This window comes from Pisolithus orientalis (assembly GCF_024613125.1).
Source record: "Pisolithus orientalis strain OTSU chromosome Unknown F5J12scaffold_18, whole genome shotgun sequence".
NCBI lineage: Eukaryota > Fungi > Basidiomycota > Agaricomycetes > Boletales > Pisolithaceae > Pisolithus > Pisolithus orientalis.
The window spans coordinates 262,590-281,418 of record NW_026260799.1 but is presented as its reverse complement, the minus strand read 5'-3'; the positions used below and the strand labels follow the sequence as shown (position 1 = coordinate 281,418).

The following is an 18,829-nucleotide window of genomic DNA, read 5'->3' as shown; positions in this document are numbered from 1 at the left end:
TAAGTCTTTCAAACTCCGCCACTCTTCACAGGACGATCACTGAGCAGAGGACAGTTATGGAGAGATATGAAGGTAAGTCTACCCAGTCGTTATGATCCAACAGTCTATCATGACAGCCACACTATCAGATATGCCATCTGCAAGGGGTAGCACAAAAAATAAACTAAGAGCCCCCAGTTCTTCGTTCACGGGCAGGTCTGCTCGTCAGCAGTTGTCTCCATATCGCAAGTGCTACCAACATTCATCGCCCCAGGTCCCCTTTATGAGGAGGGCTTTTTCAGGTGTCGTGCACTTCCCTCAAAGCGCAGACGGTGGAGCTGGAAAGGTATTCCTGGTTGTAATCCTCATGAGATTTGACTTAAGCTCTACCAGGTCGAAGAGGCTAGGAGAAAGACAGCCAGAACAGAACTAGAACAGTTTCAATTTCCAAGCGATGTTCTGCGGGTGGCCGTAATGGCTCAATATGCCGACTGCGAAGCAACCCGTTACCGTATAATCGCTGCAACATGGGAGATCGAACGACTTGAGAGGTGGAAGCGCTTCTTCGACCGTTCTTTGAACTATCTCCAAGAGAAGAATACTACTTCAGTGTCTAGATTTGAATTTTTCAAGAAGTGCTGTCTAGATCTTGGTGGGGTTGAGGGTCGCCCAGAGGAGAGGGACATCTTGATGGAAGCATTGTAGAGAGACGCTGCAGCACTGGGCGCCATGCAGAAGGATTTCAAGGACACTGAGGAAGTTGCTATTTCTCTGGGTGTCCTCGACGAGTCGGAGGAGTCTCAGAGCTTCTACTTTGGGGTCACAGATTCCGGTGATACAGAGGATTCTAACCCAAGTGACACTGAGATTCCGTTATATCCAAGAAACCCTGCCACGAGTGACCCAGAGGCCCCCCCCCCACAAGCGATCCACCAGCCCCGCCCACAAGTGACCCAGAGGTTCCGTACACGAGCGATCTCGAGGGGATTCTTTTTCCGACGGAAGACTCTGAATGGTATGTGGTCTTAACCTTGAGCCCTTACGAGCTAATGACGGTAATTACTTCACAGATAAGCCTCATGACTCGTAATGTGTAGTAACTGTATCACCGCATTGTACACCACATCGAACGCTATGTAATATCTTTGCATGCTGTCCGTGCGTCTTTATCACTCTGGCGATGTTCTAAATGAGGAAAGAAGTCTGCCAAATCGCGCATTCTCACTGACCTGCCTAATTTGCATTCATTGTCCCTGTATTCGCTGAGAGAAATCTACGTTTGAACTAACTAGGTTGCATTGTATAACGATGGGGGGGAATCGGGGACGAAAGGTACGCCGGCCATACTCCTTGCCGATCCAGCATGACATATCTGACAATACTGACAGGAGATGAAGAAGCCCGCAAAGGGCAGCGGTCTTAACCCGTGCTTACAGCCTGATGGGTCTCAGCTCGGCATTCCCAATGAATTCACTGAAGACCCTAGCGGAGCCTCTCAGCCCATTATGCTGGCACTTCATGAAGAGCCGCTTGATGAGACATATGCAACCTCATCGTCGACAGCTGCTCGCATGGCATACAACTATACGCTTCCCTCATCGTTGGTGGCCGACGGCACATCATACGACTATCCACTTCCTTCATCATTGATGGCTCACCCGACGTCATACTCAACAGCCTTCGCCCATATGACAGCGCCATGGGCAGTTGAGACGCCAGCCCTGCCAAGCACAACTTTGATGCACGCCTCTCAGAAACCCCGATGTCACATCACCCAGCTGGTGACGCCCTCCCATTCTGTGGGGCACCGGACTTGGCTACGACAATACAGCCGATGTGTCTTCCGACACCATCGATTTTGCAATACCCCCAGGAGTTGTCGTTCGAGGGCTCCCAGCGAATTTTCCAAATTGCATGACCCAGCCCTTACCCTATTGTTTCAAGTGGCATCCGGCATGTCTTTGCATATGGCCCACGACGTCCCTCTGAAACAGAGCGCGGTTCATTTGTCAACATCGGCGTCATCAAAGTAAGTCATTTGTGAGTTAAGTATGATGGTATTGTAGCTAATCTCAAGCCAGGCAGGAGCCAATCACACGATCACGTCCCGGCGCCAAACTCGTCGCACGCTTCCACCAACTTCTACACTACTACCACCACCAACTCCCGAGGCTCCAACGAACGAAACCGACGAAACCCCAATTCAGAATATAACGCAACTCCCACCAGATCAACTAAGCAAGGTAATTCAGGAAGCAAAAAACGGCATGCGCCGCCGACTCATTTGTACAAACATTTTCCCCACCCAAGTCGAAGCAAACTCGTTCGCAGAGGATGCAATCACTGACGCGCTTAGAACTCTAATAACAGGTATGCGTTATTCACATTCATTCCGCAACGCTTCGTGACTGCCATGCCAGATCCCCACTGGGTCCTTGACAGAGCCAAAGATGGCAAAGCGATCTCTCAGGTTCTCCAAATACCTAATAGCATCCGAACACTCTTCAAGAACGTTGCGCGTGCGCAGGTCCTAATCGGCTATGGTATCAATGTGTGCGACGATGACCTCTTGCTTGACCAAACACAAATCCGAGAATCTGTCCGTGGTCGCATCCAACACCTACTTCGAGATTATAACTTCTTATACACGGAGGTATGTACTTTGTTTGCTGAACTACACTCCCTGCTAACAACCAACATAGGATCCTCCCCGATGATTTGGGCATCATGCCCTCACCCATCTATTGATATCCGCCACCTGGACAATGCCGGGAGCACTCTTCAAGTCGTTGGACGTCGACGATGCGGCTACTATCGATGGTCTCGTTGCACTAGCCGGTGCTGCCCTGAGCAGCGCATTGCACGAGTACTGTGAGGGGGTAGTTTGTGTCGTCGAATCCTCAAATCTCCTTGCCGGTGAACGTTACAGGGAAATTATTCAAATCATTCGTGGTATGTCGACTGATGAAGAACTCTGTGCTCAGTGCAAAAAATATTGTCGAAATGTAGTACTGCTAGGCCGTAGTTATCAAGGTAGCTACTAATCAAAAATTTGATGAATTTTTTCACATTTGGGCATGCCATGAACAGTCTGATATTGCACGATAAGATTACAGCTATCTAATCAAGGCTCCAGCCCAAATTGCGAGATCTGAAAGACAGATTCAATATACACATCTCCGCTCAGCGCAAAATCCTGCTAATCTAAATGCGGAAAAGCTAAGTGCTTAGCTTTTACTGATGAGGCTACTCGTAACTTTGCTGATGCGCCAACTTTGAGAGACCCTATTGAATCCTGATACCGCGCAGGTCTGACACTGGCAAGGCAACAGAGAACAGAGTTGATCCCCGTCCACAGCACTTTCAAGTTCTTGGTCATCTGATTCTACACATCTGCAATACCGGTCCTTGATGTAGGAATACCAATCCGCCGTCACACCCAAATAAGGAAATAACAACGCGCAAGGGCGCGGGATACACGTCATAACCGCAAGAGGCGGTAGGTAAAGCAAAATACAAAGGCGGGAGTAGGGGCAGACGCGCCCCAACAGACGAGGTATCAAGTGTACAACGTAGATATAAGGTAGCTACCGCAGGGGGAAGAATCCCCATGAGACGAGAACGTCACCTCGTCGACCCGCATCCCTGCTTGAGTGTATTGAGTCCTAAGCCTGCCGTCCACGCACACACCCTCGCTCGTACCTGGTGGTTCCCGCGTCAGCCTCCGCGCACTCGTCGTTCCTGACACTTGACCTCCCCGGAAGCAATGCTCGCGCTTTGTTCGCCCTAGCCCAAACCTCCCACAAATGGAGGCAGTTATGAGAACCTCGAGTCGACAGAAATGGTTACATAATGACCTGCCGTAAGGGTTGTCAAGTACAAGTACAGTAATTGAGATCGGTGTACATAGGTACGCATAATAGGTACTGCCGTGGTTGTAAACATAGTCCTGTAATCCTCTATATACGTATCGTATCTCGTGTCAAACTGCCTATTTCTTCAGGAGCTGCAGCTGAACGTATTCGTAATAGTCTCCTCTCAATGCAAGAAGTTCATCGTGGGTACCAGCTTCGCTGACACGGCCTTCCTTAATGAAGTAACTGTGCGGGAGCAAGTCAATATTTCCCAATGTAGCACCAGAGAAACAAGGAAGGCGACACGAACATGCAGTCGGCATTCTGGATAGTAGACAGACGGTGGGCAATGGCAATCGTCGTTCGGCCTTTTGCAGCCCGATCGAGAGCCTCTTGCACGATCTTCTCTGAGGTGGAATCAAGAGCAGATGTTGCCTCATCCAACAGAAGAACCTTGGGACTGCGAAGAAGAGCCCGAGCAATTGCAATTCGTTCTGTGGAGACGCAGTTAGTCACGTGTAGCTAATGCGCGGGAGTAGATGATGCCTACGCTTTTGGCCACCTGAAAGCTGTGAACCCTTGCCACCAACTTCAGTGTCAAAGCCGCTAGGGAGCCAGAAATCAGAACGGAAGTGGAAACTTCAAGCCAAACCCTTACTCTGGTAACGACTGGATAAAGTCTAAGATGTTAGCATCTCGACATGCATCCTCGATCTCTTTGTGTGCGACTTCGGAAATCGGCTTGGTTGCACCAAGCAAGATGTTGAAACGGATGGTACCAGCGTAAAGTGTCTGCAAGGAGGAATTAGCCACTGTCACATCATCGTCTCGTTCACACTGACAGGTTCCTGCGAAACTAGTGCGATCTGCTTCCTATATTCCTGGATATTGCACTCATTGACGGGTTGACCGTCAAGAAGGACCTGGCCGACTAAAGGGTCGTAGAAACGCTCGATTAACTGAATGCTGCGATGATGTCAACACTAAGCGGATACAGCATGAAATGCGTGTAAGCTTACACAGTACTCTTCCCGCAACCACTTGCACCAACTAGTGCAACATAGGTACCTGGTGCGACCGTTATGTTCAGGCCACGAAGGACCGGGACGGTAGGTCTCATGGGGTAGCGGAAGTGAACGTCTTCCAGGCGAACCTGGCCCTCGACGATTCTTCCCTCGAACGTCTTTCCTTCAGGAGCTTCGGCGTCGATCTCAGGTGTAGAGTCCAGTAACTTGATAATAGATGCACCTGCACCACGAGCCGACGAGACGTCAGGAACGAATGAAAAGACATTCCCAGCTTGCATGCCTCCGAAGGTAACAGCCTGTCGTACTCTGTATTCAGATAGATCCCACCGACCATGCACGAAATAAATACCATAAGAGCAGTGAAGAAGTTGGTAATCGGTATTTCCAAACTGGACACAAGCCTGGATCCATACCAAAAGACGAGGGCGATCGCCCAGAAAGAACTGGACTGAGAGAACGCGTAGACCAGGTTGCTCCAGATTGCACTCCTGTTTGAGTTTCTGAGAGGCTCCTCCAGACTGCTCGAGTACAACCTCAAACAATCATTTTCCCGAGTAAGTGACGCAACAGTACGAATGGCACCTGCTGCCTCGCATGCTAATCTGGCAGACTCATCGTGCGCAGCCTTGTTTTCCTCATCTTTGAGAGCAACCACGCGCTACAAAAAATCAGATCTCATGCCGATCGTGTTTCGTATTGACTCACAAGTCGGACGAAACCCGCAGAAAAGAGAAGAGGAACGCAAGCTAAGAGGAACAAGTCAGGGGTAACACGTGACGAAAAGCGGTATAATTAACCCACCCATTCCGACAAGAGCTGGCTTCCATGCGTAGGCCAAACCAATGATTGAACCACCAATCAATGTCGTGATGGCTTGGATGATACTGTCCATGGCTATCAGCATGAGTCCAAGCGGCTTATTAAGGGCTCGATACGAACGCTCCAAGGGTAACTCCAGCCAAACCTTCGATCTTTTGTGGGCTATCATTCACTCGAGATGTGAGCACGCCGGTCTAAAGCACCATTAGCAAATATCCCTGCAGTAAAAAGTGGTCGCGGTATTCACATTGTTTTCAACTCTGTCGAAGAATTGAACTGATGAACTGTCAGTGGACAATTTTCACAGATGATGAGAATAATTTACTATCTTGGCGGAGAATCGCACGGAAGCTGAGCATTCGAAGTTTCGTCGTCAAGTCGGAGGCAGCTAGAGTAAAGACATAGTTTTGAATGGCAATAGCTATGGATGAGACGATGGCCACGATAAAGAACCTGTTCGCATTAGTATTCAATAAGGTTGATGTACAGATCAGCATCAGAATACTTACCACAGGGCGTTCATGTCGCCGGCGTGACGTCTCGCAGAAGGGTCAGTTTGGGAAAATCCGTTGACCGCCTTGCCTGCAATAGGTTGTTACAAGCGTTTTGACGGCAAGACAGATACCGAACTCACCGTAAATGATGGCAAACACTGGGTATACCATACCAGCCGCTTAAACATGTTCAGCATCCACAATTGCTTGTTGTCTGGAGCACGGAGGACTTACTCATTGCTGCTAGTGCACCGATGACATACAAACGATACCCCTCCGGGTTGAGACCTCCAATGCGTCTGAAAAGATACAATAGGCCATACGAGTTCTCGTCGACTTCGGCTTTTCCTCTCTCTTCGATCCTCGTGAGGTCTGACGTCACTGAACTGCGAGTCTCGGAGCGCCCGAGCGGAACCTCGATGACTTTTTCGTTGTCCGCCGTGCTACTAATCACAGTAATTTCCGTGTCGGCTTGCGCTTCTCTGGTTTCCCGAAGTTTCTGAGCTTGGACGAGGCGTGCGTAAGCTCCGTTCCTGGCGATGAGTTCCTCGTGAGTTCCTTGTTCCAAGACGGCACCTTCGGCCATGACGAAGATCTGGTCGGCACCCTTGATCGTGGAAAGTCTGTGGGCAATTGCAATGGTCGTTCGGCCAGCGGACGCTTTGTCAAGAGCATCCTGCACGACACCCTCCGACCGCGTATCGAGAGCGCTGGTTGCCTCGTCAAGCAGAAGAATTCGTGGGTCGGAAACGATTGCACGCGCAATCGCCACACGTTGCTTTTGGCCACCAGAAAGAAGGAAACCACGCTCGCCCACGGTAGTATCGTAGCCTTGGGGCAATTTGCTGATAAACCCATCAGCATTCGACTTGACGCAGGCCTCCTTGATCAGTTTGAACTTTTCGTCCTCCGAGGCGTGCTCATAGGGAGTTCCGATGAGGCCGTAACCTACATTAGCACTGATTGTGGTGGCGAAGAGCACGGGTTCTTGAGAAACCAAGCCGATCTGAGAGCGAAGCCACTTTATGTTCAGATCGCGAAGATCCACCCCGTCGAGCTTGACAGAACCGTTAAGAGGGTCGTAGAAACGCTCGACAAGCGAGATGATGGTCGACTTTCCGCAGCCAGAAGCTCCAACGAGAGCGGCTGTTTTTCCCGCCTCGAAAGTTATGTCGACACCTTTGAGAATCGGAACGTCGGGACGAGCGGGATAACTGAATCGCACGTCCTCCAGGGTTATCTCACCGACGACTTTCTCGGGCTTGAGTCCATCGGTGCTGGCAGAATCGATGTCGGGCACACGTTCAATGGTAGCATATAACTTTGCGGCTGCCCCAAGGGCGGTAGTTACAGCTGGGGATGCATCAGAAAACACGGCTGGGGAACATGTCCCATGCACTCACCTCGTGCTTCCGGTGCCATCATGGCCAGAGATAACGAACCAATGAGGATAGCCATGAAGGCGACGAAAACTTCCGAAACGGTCGCTGAGGGTGGAGCATGAGTCCGTTTGATCAGCTACGGGAATGTGGCGGAGCTTTACCGTGACCTTCATTGATCAGAGTTGTACCGAAGTCGAAAGCTACAATTTTTTGGGGTCAGAAATCGCAGGGTAGCGTATAAAGACGCGTACCAAGTGCATAGACAGCATAAATGATGAAGAAAAAGACTCCGAGACCACATCCGGTCCAAATGGCAGACTTCGCGTTCACGGTCCGAATCGAATCTATCTTCTTGTTGAAGAGGGATCCCAGCACTTTTTGCGAACCAAAAGCTTGCGCCGTTCGGATGGTAGAAATAACTTCTTCGGCGATGGTACCACTCTCAGCAACATACTGAAGTGTCTGCCTTTGTCCCGATTATTTAGAACAGGACAACAAGCGAGTTGGACGCAGAAAATGACTTACTGTGCATATTTGGCAATGAATATGTTCATGAAAGCGCCAGTTACCCCCATGCACGGGAGGATAGACGACATGGCAAGAGCCAGACGCCAAGTCTGGGTATACGCAAGAATATAACCGACGAAGAAAGCACTGAGAAAGCTGACCACGATTGCGACCTTCTCCGACATCCCTTGTTGAACTAGGTCTGTTTCTGAATGAGCACCCGCAGAGGGACGCGGAGTCGCTTAGGACCTACGGGTATCCGTTTGGATGCGAGTGGCCACCTCCCCAGCTCCGATGTGATCAAAATAAGCAATGTCTTGCCGGAGGACGGCTTGAAGGTATTTCTCACGAATGCGCTTCGCATTGACCTCGCCGGTGTATATCCATAGATACATGTAAACCCATGTACATACAGCCATGGCAACACCTTGAATTAACATTAGGTGTCATTCGGAATATAACCCATGACTGACATACCGATGTAGGCCAAGTAGGAAGCATCCAGAGCAGCTCCCTTGCGGAACTCGCTCGCCGCGGAATCGAAATTCTGTTGCGCAGAGGACATTGCAGTGGCGTTTCCGGATAACCCTGCCGACTGATAAATTTCCATTGCAGTGGCGAAGGCAACGAAGTCTTGAATCAACCTTCCAAAAACTAAAGTCATAAGGGGCTGACGCCATGCATCAGTGAATGGGTGGGAGTCAAGCGCTGATGGCGTACTTGTGCGGCGCCTGCAACTATAGCGCCGACGATGCCAATGGCATTCAGGGAGAGTTCGAACGGAGTAGCATACCTAGCACACGGATGAGAGGAGTAACAGACATGCAGTATGGTACGCACCGAAATAGCTGCGTAAAGCCGACGGATGGTGGAGATTGTTCCACTGGTTTAGCATCAATATCCGTGGTATCGATCTTTTCATGTTCGCCCTTGTCTTTCTTCCCTTGGAAGAAGCTCTGGAACTTGGGAGGAGAATCATTGATAGTATTAGTGTCTTCGAAGGAGGGTTTCTCTGAGAGGACCTTGTCTGCCATGATGGGTCAGACGAAGAAAGGCGGCAAAACCTACGAACAGGTCTACACTAGTGGGCTCCTCTGGATGGCTGTGGGGGGGTGGGACAGATCCATTATAAAAGGGATATCAACTGGTTATAAGGGCATACTTGATTTAATATAACCAACACTATGACCGTCCAGGGGTATGGCACAAGTCTCAGCGACTAGGATTCCGGTGGAACGCGCACGTGCCTTCCACTTGATTCAAGCCCACTCGTCTATTACTTACACGACCTGCCCACCTGCCAAGACTCGTTTTGGATATTTACTGCCTACAAACGGTCGTGTTTAGCTCATGCCAAAAGGATGATCCAATGAGACTACGCACTCCGTCAAAGCACCCCTCGGAATCAGGCACCGGAATCCCGTCGGCGAGTCTCTAACTGTTCCCGTCGGACCAGTCTGCACTGGAACGAGGAGTACCAATGGAGTACCAATGGGTGTCGTCGCATCAAAATCGGATCCATACGCCACTCTATTCCGAGTCTTTGACCTGGTTCGTACAGCTTTTATTATGTAATATCTAGACTTCACTCCTACTTCCACTTCAGGTGCCTGTGATTACCACTGCGCTGGAAATAATGCACTTGTGCACACGTCCTCGACTCTTACACGACGACCTCTGCGATCATCAGTGCCCGCCGCAAACTTTCCCGTCTTTTGTCCTCTGTCGGTTCACATTTTTCTGCTTTATTATTCGTCGAGAATCGATGCGTGGCACGCCTAGCTACAGGCATCAAAATACTGCAATCGCATGTGATTGCGTAGTTTGCAATGTTCAGCTTGCTTCGATCATGAGTGACTCTGGTAGAGCAAAAGGCGGTTATGCTGAACCTGAATTACTCGTGATCAATATTGAAGCGTTACCTCACTACAAAAAGGTCGTTGAATCCAACGGGCATTCGTCACACTTGTACGCATTTGTACTTCTCGTCTTTGAACTTTCAACTACACTCCGTCCAGAAAGCAGGCTCGAATTTGGAGGGGGGGGGGGGGGAAAAACACGCCGCCGAAATTTCGTTGAGAGAACGATAAGGCGGAAATCTACTTCATGTGAGGTTACGAGAATCTCCTCGCAGAGTTGTATTTCCATACATAATATCCTCCCGCGGCCTTCGCCAAGAACACCAATATTTCGCACATGATCCACGCCCTATCTAGCGAACCGAAGAGGCCTATGCATCAGACACAAGAGGGACGAAATCATTTCTCCTGGGGTCCTTCGCTATGTACTGAATCCAGCAGAGCACTGAAACGTTACGCCGCTCGGGTCAGGGGCAGACTTCTTGAAGCGAGGAACCTCCCAACCCAAGGCGATGCCGTGCCTCCGCGAAATTAAGTCCTTCCCTGTTTGTCACAGCATAGCCCTTGGGCTGTGATGGGTTACCATCCCAAAACACCTTTGGTTTTCGTTCAAAACGTTTTGTGAGCTCTCAAGTCTGTTAACGTAACGAAATGACTGTAAATCTTGATAACCTTCCTCAGTGGGATACAGCCTCTGGAAGCTATGAAAGGAAGCATTAAATGCTAAGAGATATACTGTACATTGGTGAAGATGCACCCTCCATCCTATGGGCTTCATGCAACCACATGTTAAGCGTGACGGTGCTGCTTGTCTATCAGTACTGCGAGTACGGTCCTTGAAATGACGGTAAAATATAAATGCACCAGAGGTGTTCCAATCAGGTACACCGCCAGCGTCAGGTCACTTATTTATGTGACTGACTGGTAGTCCACACTTCCCGCAGAGAAAACATTCCCAACGCGTGGAGCATACCACAGCAGTTGGAGAAAACCGCAGATTTAGTATTCTTTGCCTCTGCAGCAAGACGCAAGCGTGCTGTCACCACTTCTGCACTACTATGCGAGGAACCACGGCTTCTCTTTTCTCCCTAGACAAATTGGGAAATCAGTCCCAACTCCGCGTACGAAAGTCTACCGGAGTATTCCTGACCTTATCGGCGTGGGAAGTAGCCCGATATGAAACATTTTCTCGATTAGTGGTTTGTCTTCCACCACTTCAAGTAGTTTCAAAGTGCCTTATGACGATTTCTTGGTTTGGGTTATCAGATTGATAGTGCCGCGACGGGGATTCATTACGATCATGTCCATGACCCGAGGGCACGAATCACGTCATTGATCCTACATGAGCTTTGCGCCAGCCTAGGTATGGATTTGCCCGTATCGGCCACTGCGTGTTCCTGAGAAAGTGACTACTATGCAGAGCGGAGACGATTGGCACGCAATCCAAGGGAACCAAAAATCCCCGTTGCACTCGTTTACTTGCAGGAGGTACCAGATTGCGCCCAGCGGGACTTCGTACATGCTGACTACCTCGCATCCCCGTGCTACCTTAGAGACCTCTGACAAGGCGTAGTATGGCAGCTGTCTACATACTTAGGGACTGAACACCTTTCCAATTTCAAATCTGGACGTGTACTAATCACTAATGCCACACTCAGTCTTGGAGACCCCTGGCCGCCGGGGAACCACCTTGCATGGAAGGATCACGTACCTTAAAGCAGACGAGCATCATTTCCCTCCGTGCATTGACTGATAAATGCACAGAATCGGCCCGATGTAGAAGGGCCGCTGTTTAGATTTTTAATAAGTGGTGAAAATACATTGACATGTGTTCACTTTTTTCTAATCAGACTGTTTTCTCCCGCATGCGTATCCTGACATATTTCGTGCCTGTTCTCTGTCATATGGAAAGGCCCATGCAGCGCGCAGTATGGGGACGCTTTTCATTCTTATCTCGAATAATAAGGAAACGAGTAGCCTTATGTAAGTGAGAATAGCAACTGAGCTTCGCATCGCCACTATTACATACAACAAACTTCCCTCAATCCGCTCGCATCGAGACTATCGAGTCATGCGCCTTTTTTGCAACACTCCAGTAAGCTACAATATAGCTACCTTCCACGACTGGTGACTAACCCTTGCTGGAGCACAGAAGATAGCCTGTGGATATCAAGTTCTCGGTTGCACAGCCCAATCTGCACATCTGAAATATATCATGCTGATGCCCAGCGGTCCTTGACCTCCGCAGAAGCAACCCTCGTGTTTCGGTGTCCTTAGTCAAGATGCCCCTGAAATGGAAGCAGTTCGACCCCTCAAGCCCTCAAGCCAACAGGAACGGTTATCTCCTGGACGAGTTCTCGAAGCAAGAGAACCCCAACTTGACAAGTCGTGGTCAACTGCAGTGATAAATTCCCGTCGCGAACATGAGTTCCTACTTTCCTGTCATCAACTACAGGTGCCTGCGATTACCGCTGAGCTGGAAATAATGTACTTGTGCACACGTCCTCGACTCCTTCCATACGACGACCTCTATGATTGGCGGTGCCCGCCCCAGACCTTCCCATTTGCTTTACCTTGTCATGTCAAGTTTTTCTGCTTTCTTATCCATCAGGGGCAAGACTTAAGACAATCGGTGAGTAGCATATCGAGCTGGAAGCATCAAACGCCGTAATTGCGCGTAGTTGCAAGGTTTGCAATATATTTAGCCCGAGTCACTCGTGATCGACTATTGAAACTTTATTTCAATTCGAAAATACCGTCGAATCTAACAGGCATCCATTGCGCCGGTACGCATTGTACCTTTCATCTTTGCACCCTCTACCACCTTCCGTCCAGAGTGGCAGGCTCAGTCTTTTTTGGGGTAAAGACGCTACCAGATTTTCGTTAAGACGTCCGAAGTCGATAAGGAGGAAAGCCAGACCAGAACCCTCGTACGATGGTTTTATGTGAGACCACGAGAACCCTATCTTTCCATAATTTCCTCCCGCAGAGTTTAACCAAAAGATCAATATTTCGCGCTGCCCACTGCCCAGCGGATCGAAGAGGCTGGGACTGTGATAGATCGGTTGATGCAAAGTGCATCCGGGTATTGACACCAACAATGATGGCCCCAAATGCGCATACTCGTTGGGACAACCTTTGGTGGGCCTTGTGATATCACATCAAACACACGAGCGACCAACGTACGACAGGGTCCTTCGCTACGTACGTGTTCGGGGCGTTGATTGATTGCGTAGTTTGGGCCAGGACTGACTGTTGAGACCTTCATAACCCAGAGCGGTGAAAATGATATCGTGTTTCAAAACCAAGGCCTTCCCCGTTTTGTCACAACATAGCCCGTAGGTTGCGGTGGGTTACCATCTCGAAACATACATGGTCTTCGTTCAAAACTCTCCGTCGAACTCTTGGGTTGGCCATTGTGATGATATGAGCAGGTAAATCTTACTAACCTTCGTCAGAGAAATACAGCGAATGCCAACATTCTTGGGGGTACATTGTCAGACTTATCTAAATCAGATGGGCGACCGGCGGCGACTCAGGCTATAACGTGGCGCGCAAAGTTTCCTGGTTTCCTGGTCCGCAGCCTGATCGCTTTATGATGATACATGTGAACTATTATCACATGGAAAAAATGACCCTCAGCCCGGCCCGTGTTATTCTTAACTTTTCGTGTCGCCCTGCACTGATCTACTGGTTCCTTATCTCTGCAATGCCTCTTGCGCTTCTACAAAGAAAACTGTGATATTTAGGGATGCTGTGTGTGATCCAGCTGGCTACAAATCTCCTGCTATTCTCAGGTGGACGATATCAGATTCTTTCCCAGCATGACTTTGTCTGTATGGTCAATTGCACAGATCTCAGCGATGGTCGTCGGCCTCGCGATTATGATCACCTCTCGTATAAGGTCCACAAGGGCCCCTACCTACCCCCCGAAGGTCAGGAGCCTTTTGCCGTGGGTTGGCTCTGCCCTTAGTTTTGTCTTTGGACAGAGCAACTTCTTGGCCCTCTGCCAGTAAGTGCATGTGGTCGTATCAAGTTACTATACATAACTGGTGTCCGCAGAGTGCAATATGGACCTGTGTTTCAGCTTCTGGCCGGGGGTCGTAATATCATTGTTGTCACGTCGCCGGACTCCCTCACTAGCGTCACCTTTGCTGATCACCGCGCCCTTTCACCCTGTGCCCAGCATCATTCTCATATCAGCGCCCTCTGTAGTGATTCTTCGCTCCATCCGCAAATCTACGATACTATCGCTCATAAAATATTCCCCGTCCTTGACCGACGTCTGTCAAAGAGAGGGCTGGAAGATATCACACCCCCATTTGCTCGGCTCGTCTTTGACAAGCTCAAACTCCTTCCTGGAAGATTCCACGTCTCTCTCAGGCGGTCCCTTATAGAGCCTCTGTTTGCCGGTGCTAACGGTGTGCTCTTTGGGAGCAGATTCCCTCAAGATACGTACGAAGATTTCTTCACTTTACTCGACAGTCTTCCAAAACGCCTTTGCAAACGTCCGTTCTGGTCCTTGCCGTCTAGCCGTGCACGTGACAGGTTGCTCCGGCGCATCTCTGACTATCTCGAGGGAGCAAACGCTGCCGTTGATGACCATGTGGCGGCTAGCTTCACTGCACTTTTTAGGGAACACAACATCCCTATCAAGGTGGCAGCTCGATCAGTTTTGATGATCATGTCATCACTTCATCAAAACACGGTTAACATCGTATTCTGGCTTTTCGCCTGGCTGCTAGCAGACTCCTCTGCCTTTTCCGCTGTGCGGGATGAAATTGACAGAGCTGTTGGGGAGGAATTTGGGAGTTTCCAGACTTTCATTGCAGAGGCCAGCCTAGAAAATTTGGATTCTCCAGCTTTCGCACTCCTCAACTCTGCGATTCTCGAGACTATGAGGCTTGCAACTGTGCAGAGCGGAATGCGTGAAGCTACTTGCGACCTCGTTATAAAGGACGGGGACAGGACTATTCCAATACGGAAGGGCGACTATGTGTTACTTGATCCACGGGGAACTCACCTGGATAAGAACTTGTATCCAGAGGGTGACAAGTTTGTTGCGGGCCGGTTTGCCGAGAGTGAGTATCGGGGCGACTTGGCGGCGACGACGGGATATCCCTTTTTCGCTTTGGGAGGCGGGAAGCATACTGTGAGTTTTAAAATCTGCGTCGACTCGCCAGTAACAAACCTGTCTTCCACAGTGCAAGGGCAGGTTTCTTGCTATATATGAAATCAAGGTCTTGGCAATCATATACCTTTCTCTTTTCGACATCACATCCGTCAGTCGAGGTGAAGGTTTACCGCCGGTATGGGAACCCCCCGAACCCAGTGGGCAGAGTGCTGGTACTGTACACCCCAAAGAAGATGTATTCGTGAGGTTGTACCCTAGGTTCGTCTTGTAGTAGTCAGCCTGTGTTGGATAAGCTCCTGGACGAGAGCGTGGTTCTGTTCAAAAATTTGTTGTATTCTTGGGGTTTTTGGACATTCAATGTATATTAACTGTACGAGAAGTAGAGAGTGCCATCATCCGTTGAGTCTTTGCAAGAAGAGCGACAGGGATTGCTCCACAAAAGTAATCCTAGCAGGCTCAGAGCGCTGAGTCTCCATGGCAAGGCTCTTTAGGCAAAGGCGCATCACTACCATGTGTGGTGTTTGAATGGGGTCTTTCCCCTGCACTGATTCCCCCTGTTTGATGTCTTAGCTAACTCTACGGCATATCGTCTGTAACAGGTACATACCGCATGTTCCTTTGCGGAAATTGTACTGCGCTACTAACGTCTAATCCTGTAATCTTGAGATAATGTATTGTGACTTTCATTGCAACGCATCATGATGGTATCAAAATGCATACTGATTGCTATTCCCCTTGGAGCACTGCCCTAGCTGCCGGTGCTGTAGCAGGCACAAGTAGTTGCACCTCACCCAATGTCGAGTCAACGATTATGCGTTGCCGGTGACCCATAATGAGGAAGAGGTTTGCTCTAAGGAGACTAACAAACAGTGTCGATTTATGTAAACGCCCTTAGGACAAGTCTTCTGTGATACTGGAAACTTTCAGCGGCCTACACCTGGAATACACACATACATATATCCCCGAGTCCGAGTTTTTCTAGCCGAACTCACGAAGGACGTATGTCAATCAACGGATAGCAATTCAAAGACGACGTCGGTATCTATGCAAACAAGCCTAGCTGAATATCAAAACGTTACAGTATAAATACCAACACCCGTTGGCGTGGATGTCAGCCCCGTATCATTGAATGGCTGCCCGACTGAGAAGCGTGCCTGAACCTGCGCAGCCGCATTCGTGACTTTACCCAATCCAAGGCTACCCCAGGGCACGAAAGTCTCCGTGCCATTCACGTTGGCGGCGATTAGCAGGTAGCTGGTGCCGTCGTACCACACACCCGCGTCGACACTCCCATAACTATGGAGGGAGTAGGCGACCTGAGGACGAACCAGGTACGGTTGGACATATTCTGTTATGATGTTGGTGAGGATCATCGCGGTGCCCTCAATCGTAGTAGAGTTGCCGGTAGTCGTAGGGTACTGGTAGGACATGGATCCTAACGCAAGAACATTCAGCCTTCTTCATCCATCAGCGGGAAAAAAAGTGGGACGCACCTGTCGCTCCATGATTGAAAGAAATGAGCCCAATCGCGGCCCATTGCGCACCAGTTGGGATAGTGGTCCAGTAACTGTGCGGAGGGACTAAGGGAAAAGGCCACATAGATGGAAGTCTTCACTCACGCTCCATTTCCCACAGCCTGAGGGGTCGTCCACACGGTCTTCGTGCGGTCATAGCCCAGGATATCGAGCCTGTCCTTGTAGGTCTGGATGCGAGCTTTGATATCAATCAAGCCACCCTTGCAATCGTCACATCCACAGTGACCGAAGTCTGGTGTACAGGGGGTGTGCCAGACCAGCGAGTACGTTGCGTTGATGCCGATTGGGTACGCATCCTGAGGAACAGTGAATGAGCAAATTATCACCCAGGTAAAGAAACATGTAGCCCACCTCAAGTACAATATCGGCACCTTCCACGTAAGGTGTGAAGTCGTAGTCCTACTCTCAGCGTGAGAAAGCCAATTCCAACCCAGAACATCTGCCGAGATACCTCGCAATTCAACACGATGCCGATGGGGTGGTAGCCATCCAGCTGGTAAATCAGGTCATACGCTTGCTTTGCGGCACTCAAAGGATCCGAATTGCCATCAGGCTCGTGGGCAGTTTCCCAGGTGAGGAGGTTGGGTAGAGACTTGTACGTATTTACCAGTTCGGCAACCGCCGTCAGGTTCTGGTAATAGCTGCAAGTGAAATTAGTCATCGAGCTCAATACTAGGCAATGAAATGGGGGAACTTACGAACGCATGTCAAAGATGACGTAGAGTCCGAGTTCAACAGTCCTGTTGAGAACTTGTTCAAAGACAGTGGCATTATCGTAAGGAGGGACTGGGTGAATCTGCGAATGGGAAAAAATGAGAAAGTCGGTAGCAACGTTGACAGCTCCACGACCGTACAGTGTTGAAACTAGGCAAGTTAGAAACTCATACTTGTTACCCAAGATACAAACTCACCCATCATCTTTAAGTTGGTCAATGTATGATAGGTTCTTGAGGAGGTATGGGTCGAACGACACATAGAATCCCTGGGGAACGAACGGCTGGAATGGACTTCCCGGACTGTTTACAGGTCGCACCCATAACGAGCCAGTCCTCAGGTCAGTCTTCGTAACGGAATTGTTCGAGTTGGGAAGGTACAGTAGCGTGGTGTTAGCGGAGTAGACTTGTGGCTTCGACGCCGACGCGAGGTATAGCGCCGAACAACTGACGTTGTAAGAGGTCTGCTGAGCGCTCAGCTTACTGATGTCTAAAGGAACCTCGTATCCGGTGGCGTTCAGGGGCACTTCGTGGGTAGTGCGGAGGCCGCCCACTTCGATCACAACGGTCACATTACCAGCATCGCAGTCGGAGGATGGGGTGTTCGCGCTGCCGGGCAAGGTAATTGGAGACGCTCCACTGATCCAGTCGTACACAATCCGAGTGTCCACGACAAACGTTGCATTCTTGGCATCCTCCTGGAGGTATGGACGGAATGCTGGCGCGCATCTGAACGCAAGCAAAGGATCATCGCTCTTAGAGGGCAGCGCAAATTGACCCCCAGGAGGTACAACAGTCTGATTTGCCATGTAATTCTTCCCGCACCTAGTAAGTTGCAGTCAGTATGAGCTGTCGACACAGACCAGACCAATTACGCACCAGGTTGAGCTCTGGGCGAGGACAGTGCTGATGCTGGCGCCGAGCACCAGTAGGTGCGTACTGCACTTCATGACGAGTACGAAGGGAAGCGGAACTGGGGGTTGGCAAACGCTCCGAGTATTTTATATATCGCGGTTTTAGCGAGCTAGTAATAGCATTTTAGCGTGACAGTCGGGGAACCGACGTATCAGCGAGTTTTCAAATTTCAACCCTCTGTCGCCGCGGTTTGTCACGCAGTACAGACTCACAGCAAAACACCCGCTTACCTCGCCAATTGTACCCTATAGAATACTTAGAATACGCTTCGGACACGTACGTAGGCAGGGTTGGTCTGTTTGTGATGTACTACAAAATTGGGGAGGTTTTACATTCTGTCCAATGTTCGCTTTCGCTTTCGCATAACGTTAAGTTAGAGGTCCCGAGTGGCAGTGACTAGCGACTCACATCACAACTGCGATCTGCTGGCAAGAGTTCCTGAGAGTACATCGTAATGTAGAGACAAACAACAAGTAATAAAGGAAAGAGTACGGCAAAATGGCTCATGAAAGAGCCGACTAACATCCATGTTTAATGATTCGATCCTCCCATGTTCAGCCGAAGGAACTAAAGAACAAAAGAACTAAGATACTGGTGCAGAGGTACAAGT

At 49.7% G+C, this 18,829-nt stretch overlaps 5 protein-coding genes across 5 annotated transcripts; 3 read left to right on the top strand and 2 right to left on the bottom strand.

The window, feature by feature from the left end:
• The first annotated feature begins 3 nt into the window (after positions 1-3).
• Positions 4-1,160, top strand: F5J12DRAFT_838219 (uncharacterized protein). The gene is made up of 6 exons (XM_051746027.1): positions 4-72; positions 129-325; positions 373-636; positions 685-851; positions 887-994; positions 1,077-1,160. The coding sequence occupies exons 1-6, from the start codon at positions 57-59 to the stop codon at positions 1,117-1,119; spliced, it is 795 nt and encodes a 264-aa protein (XP_051599026.1). The 5' UTR covers positions 4-56; the 3' UTR covers positions 1,120-1,160.
• F5J12DRAFT_838209 (uncharacterized protein) lies at positions 1,161-3,136 on the top strand (the record flags this gene model as incomplete). The annotated part of the gene is made up of 8 exons (XM_051746026.1): positions 1,161-1,311; positions 1,368-1,685; positions 1,709-1,860; positions 1,903-2,008; positions 2,061-2,349; positions 2,400-2,632; positions 2,766-2,984; positions 3,096-3,136. Exons 1-8 carry the CDS (start codon positions 1,288-1,290, stop codon positions 3,132-3,134), a joined length of 1,380 nt encoding a protein of 459 aa, XP_051599025.1. The 5' UTR covers positions 1,161-1,287.
• Positions 3,137-3,970: 834 nt separating this feature from the next.
• F5J12DRAFT_722590 (P-loop containing nucleoside triphosphate hydrolase protein) lies at positions 3,971-9,097 on the bottom strand (the record flags this gene model as incomplete). Its single annotated transcript, XM_051741388.1, has 23 exons — positions 3,971-4,079; positions 4,144-4,327; positions 4,384-4,439; positions 4,492-4,625; positions 4,676-4,799; positions 4,853-5,157; positions 5,211-5,519; positions 5,567-5,607; positions 5,663-5,745; positions 5,801-5,874; positions 5,928-5,956; positions 6,006-6,133; positions 6,190-6,262; positions 6,315-6,353; positions 6,409-7,527; positions 7,578-7,661; positions 7,718-7,756; positions 7,808-8,022; positions 8,082-8,265; positions 8,317-8,490; positions 8,541-8,733; positions 8,784-8,856; positions 8,904-9,097. 23 exons carry the CDS (start codon positions 9,095-9,097, stop codon positions 3,971-3,973), a joined length of 3,963 nt encoding a protein of 1,320 aa, XP_051599024.1.
• A 4,371-nt stretch (positions 9,098-13,468) lies between these two features.
• On the top strand, positions 13,469-15,374 carry F5J12DRAFT_155581 (cytochrome P450). Its single transcript, XM_051738179.1, has 3 exons — positions 13,469-13,934; positions 13,985-15,074; positions 15,127-15,374. Exons 1-3 carry the CDS (start codon positions 13,747-13,749, stop codon positions 15,325-15,327), a joined length of 1,479 nt encoding a protein of 492 aa, XP_051599023.1. The 5' UTR covers positions 13,469-13,746; the 3' UTR covers positions 15,328-15,374.
• A 572-nt stretch (positions 15,375-15,946) lies between these two features.
• F5J12DRAFT_155331 (uncharacterized protein) lies at positions 15,947-18,552 on the bottom strand. The gene is made up of 10 exons (XM_051738178.1): positions 18,450-18,552; positions 18,184-18,396; positions 17,503-18,129; positions 17,446-17,455; positions 17,290-17,387; positions 17,043-17,232; positions 16,943-16,990; positions 16,676-16,887; positions 16,550-16,623; positions 15,947-16,491 (listed from the first exon to the last, which is right to left on the bottom strand). The coding sequence occupies exons 2-10, from the start codon at positions 18,252-18,254 to the stop codon at positions 16,124-16,126; spliced, it is 1,698 nt and encodes a 565-aa protein (XP_051599022.1). The 5' UTR covers positions 18,255-18,396; positions 18,450-18,552; the 3' UTR covers positions 15,947-16,123.
• Between the last annotated feature and the right edge of the window lie 277 nt (positions 18,553-18,829).

Excerpts from the sequence above, each read along its gene's own strand:
- F5J12DRAFT_155331 (XM_051738178.1), bottom strand. The coding sequence starts at position 18,254 with ATGAAGTGCAGTACGCACCTACTGGTGCTCGGCGCCAGCATCAGCACT. Across the intron at positions 16,991-17,042 it reads GCATCGTGTTGAATTGCGAG|GACTACGACTTCACACCTTA; the intron begins GTATCTCGGCAG and ends CGCTGAGAGTAG. Across the intron at positions 16,624-16,675 it reads CAGGCTGTGGGAAATGGAGC|TTACTGGACCACTATCCCAA; the intron begins GTGAGTGAAGAC and ends CCCTCCGCACAG.
- F5J12DRAFT_838219 (XM_051746027.1), top strand. Across the intron at positions 326-372 it reads CAGACGGTGGAGCTGGAAAG|GTCGAAGAGGCTAGGAGAAA; the intron begins GTATTCCTGGTT and ends AAGCTCTACCAG. Across the intron at positions 995-1,076 it reads CCGACGGAAGACTCTGAATG|TAACTGTATCACCGCATTGT; the intron begins GTATGTGGTCTT and ends CGTAATGTGTAG.
- F5J12DRAFT_155581 (XM_051738179.1), top strand. The coding sequence starts at position 13,747 with ATGACTTTGTCTGTATGGTCAATTGCACAGATCTCAGCGATGGTCGTC. Across the intron at positions 13,935-13,984 it reads AACTTCTTGGCCCTCTGCCA|AGTGCAATATGGACCTGTGT; the intron begins GTAAGTGCATGT and ends TGGTGTCCGCAG. Across the intron at positions 15,075-15,126 it reads TGGGAGGCGGGAAGCATACT|TGCAAGGGCAGGTTTCTTGC; the intron begins GTGAGTTTTAAA and ends TGTCTTCCACAG.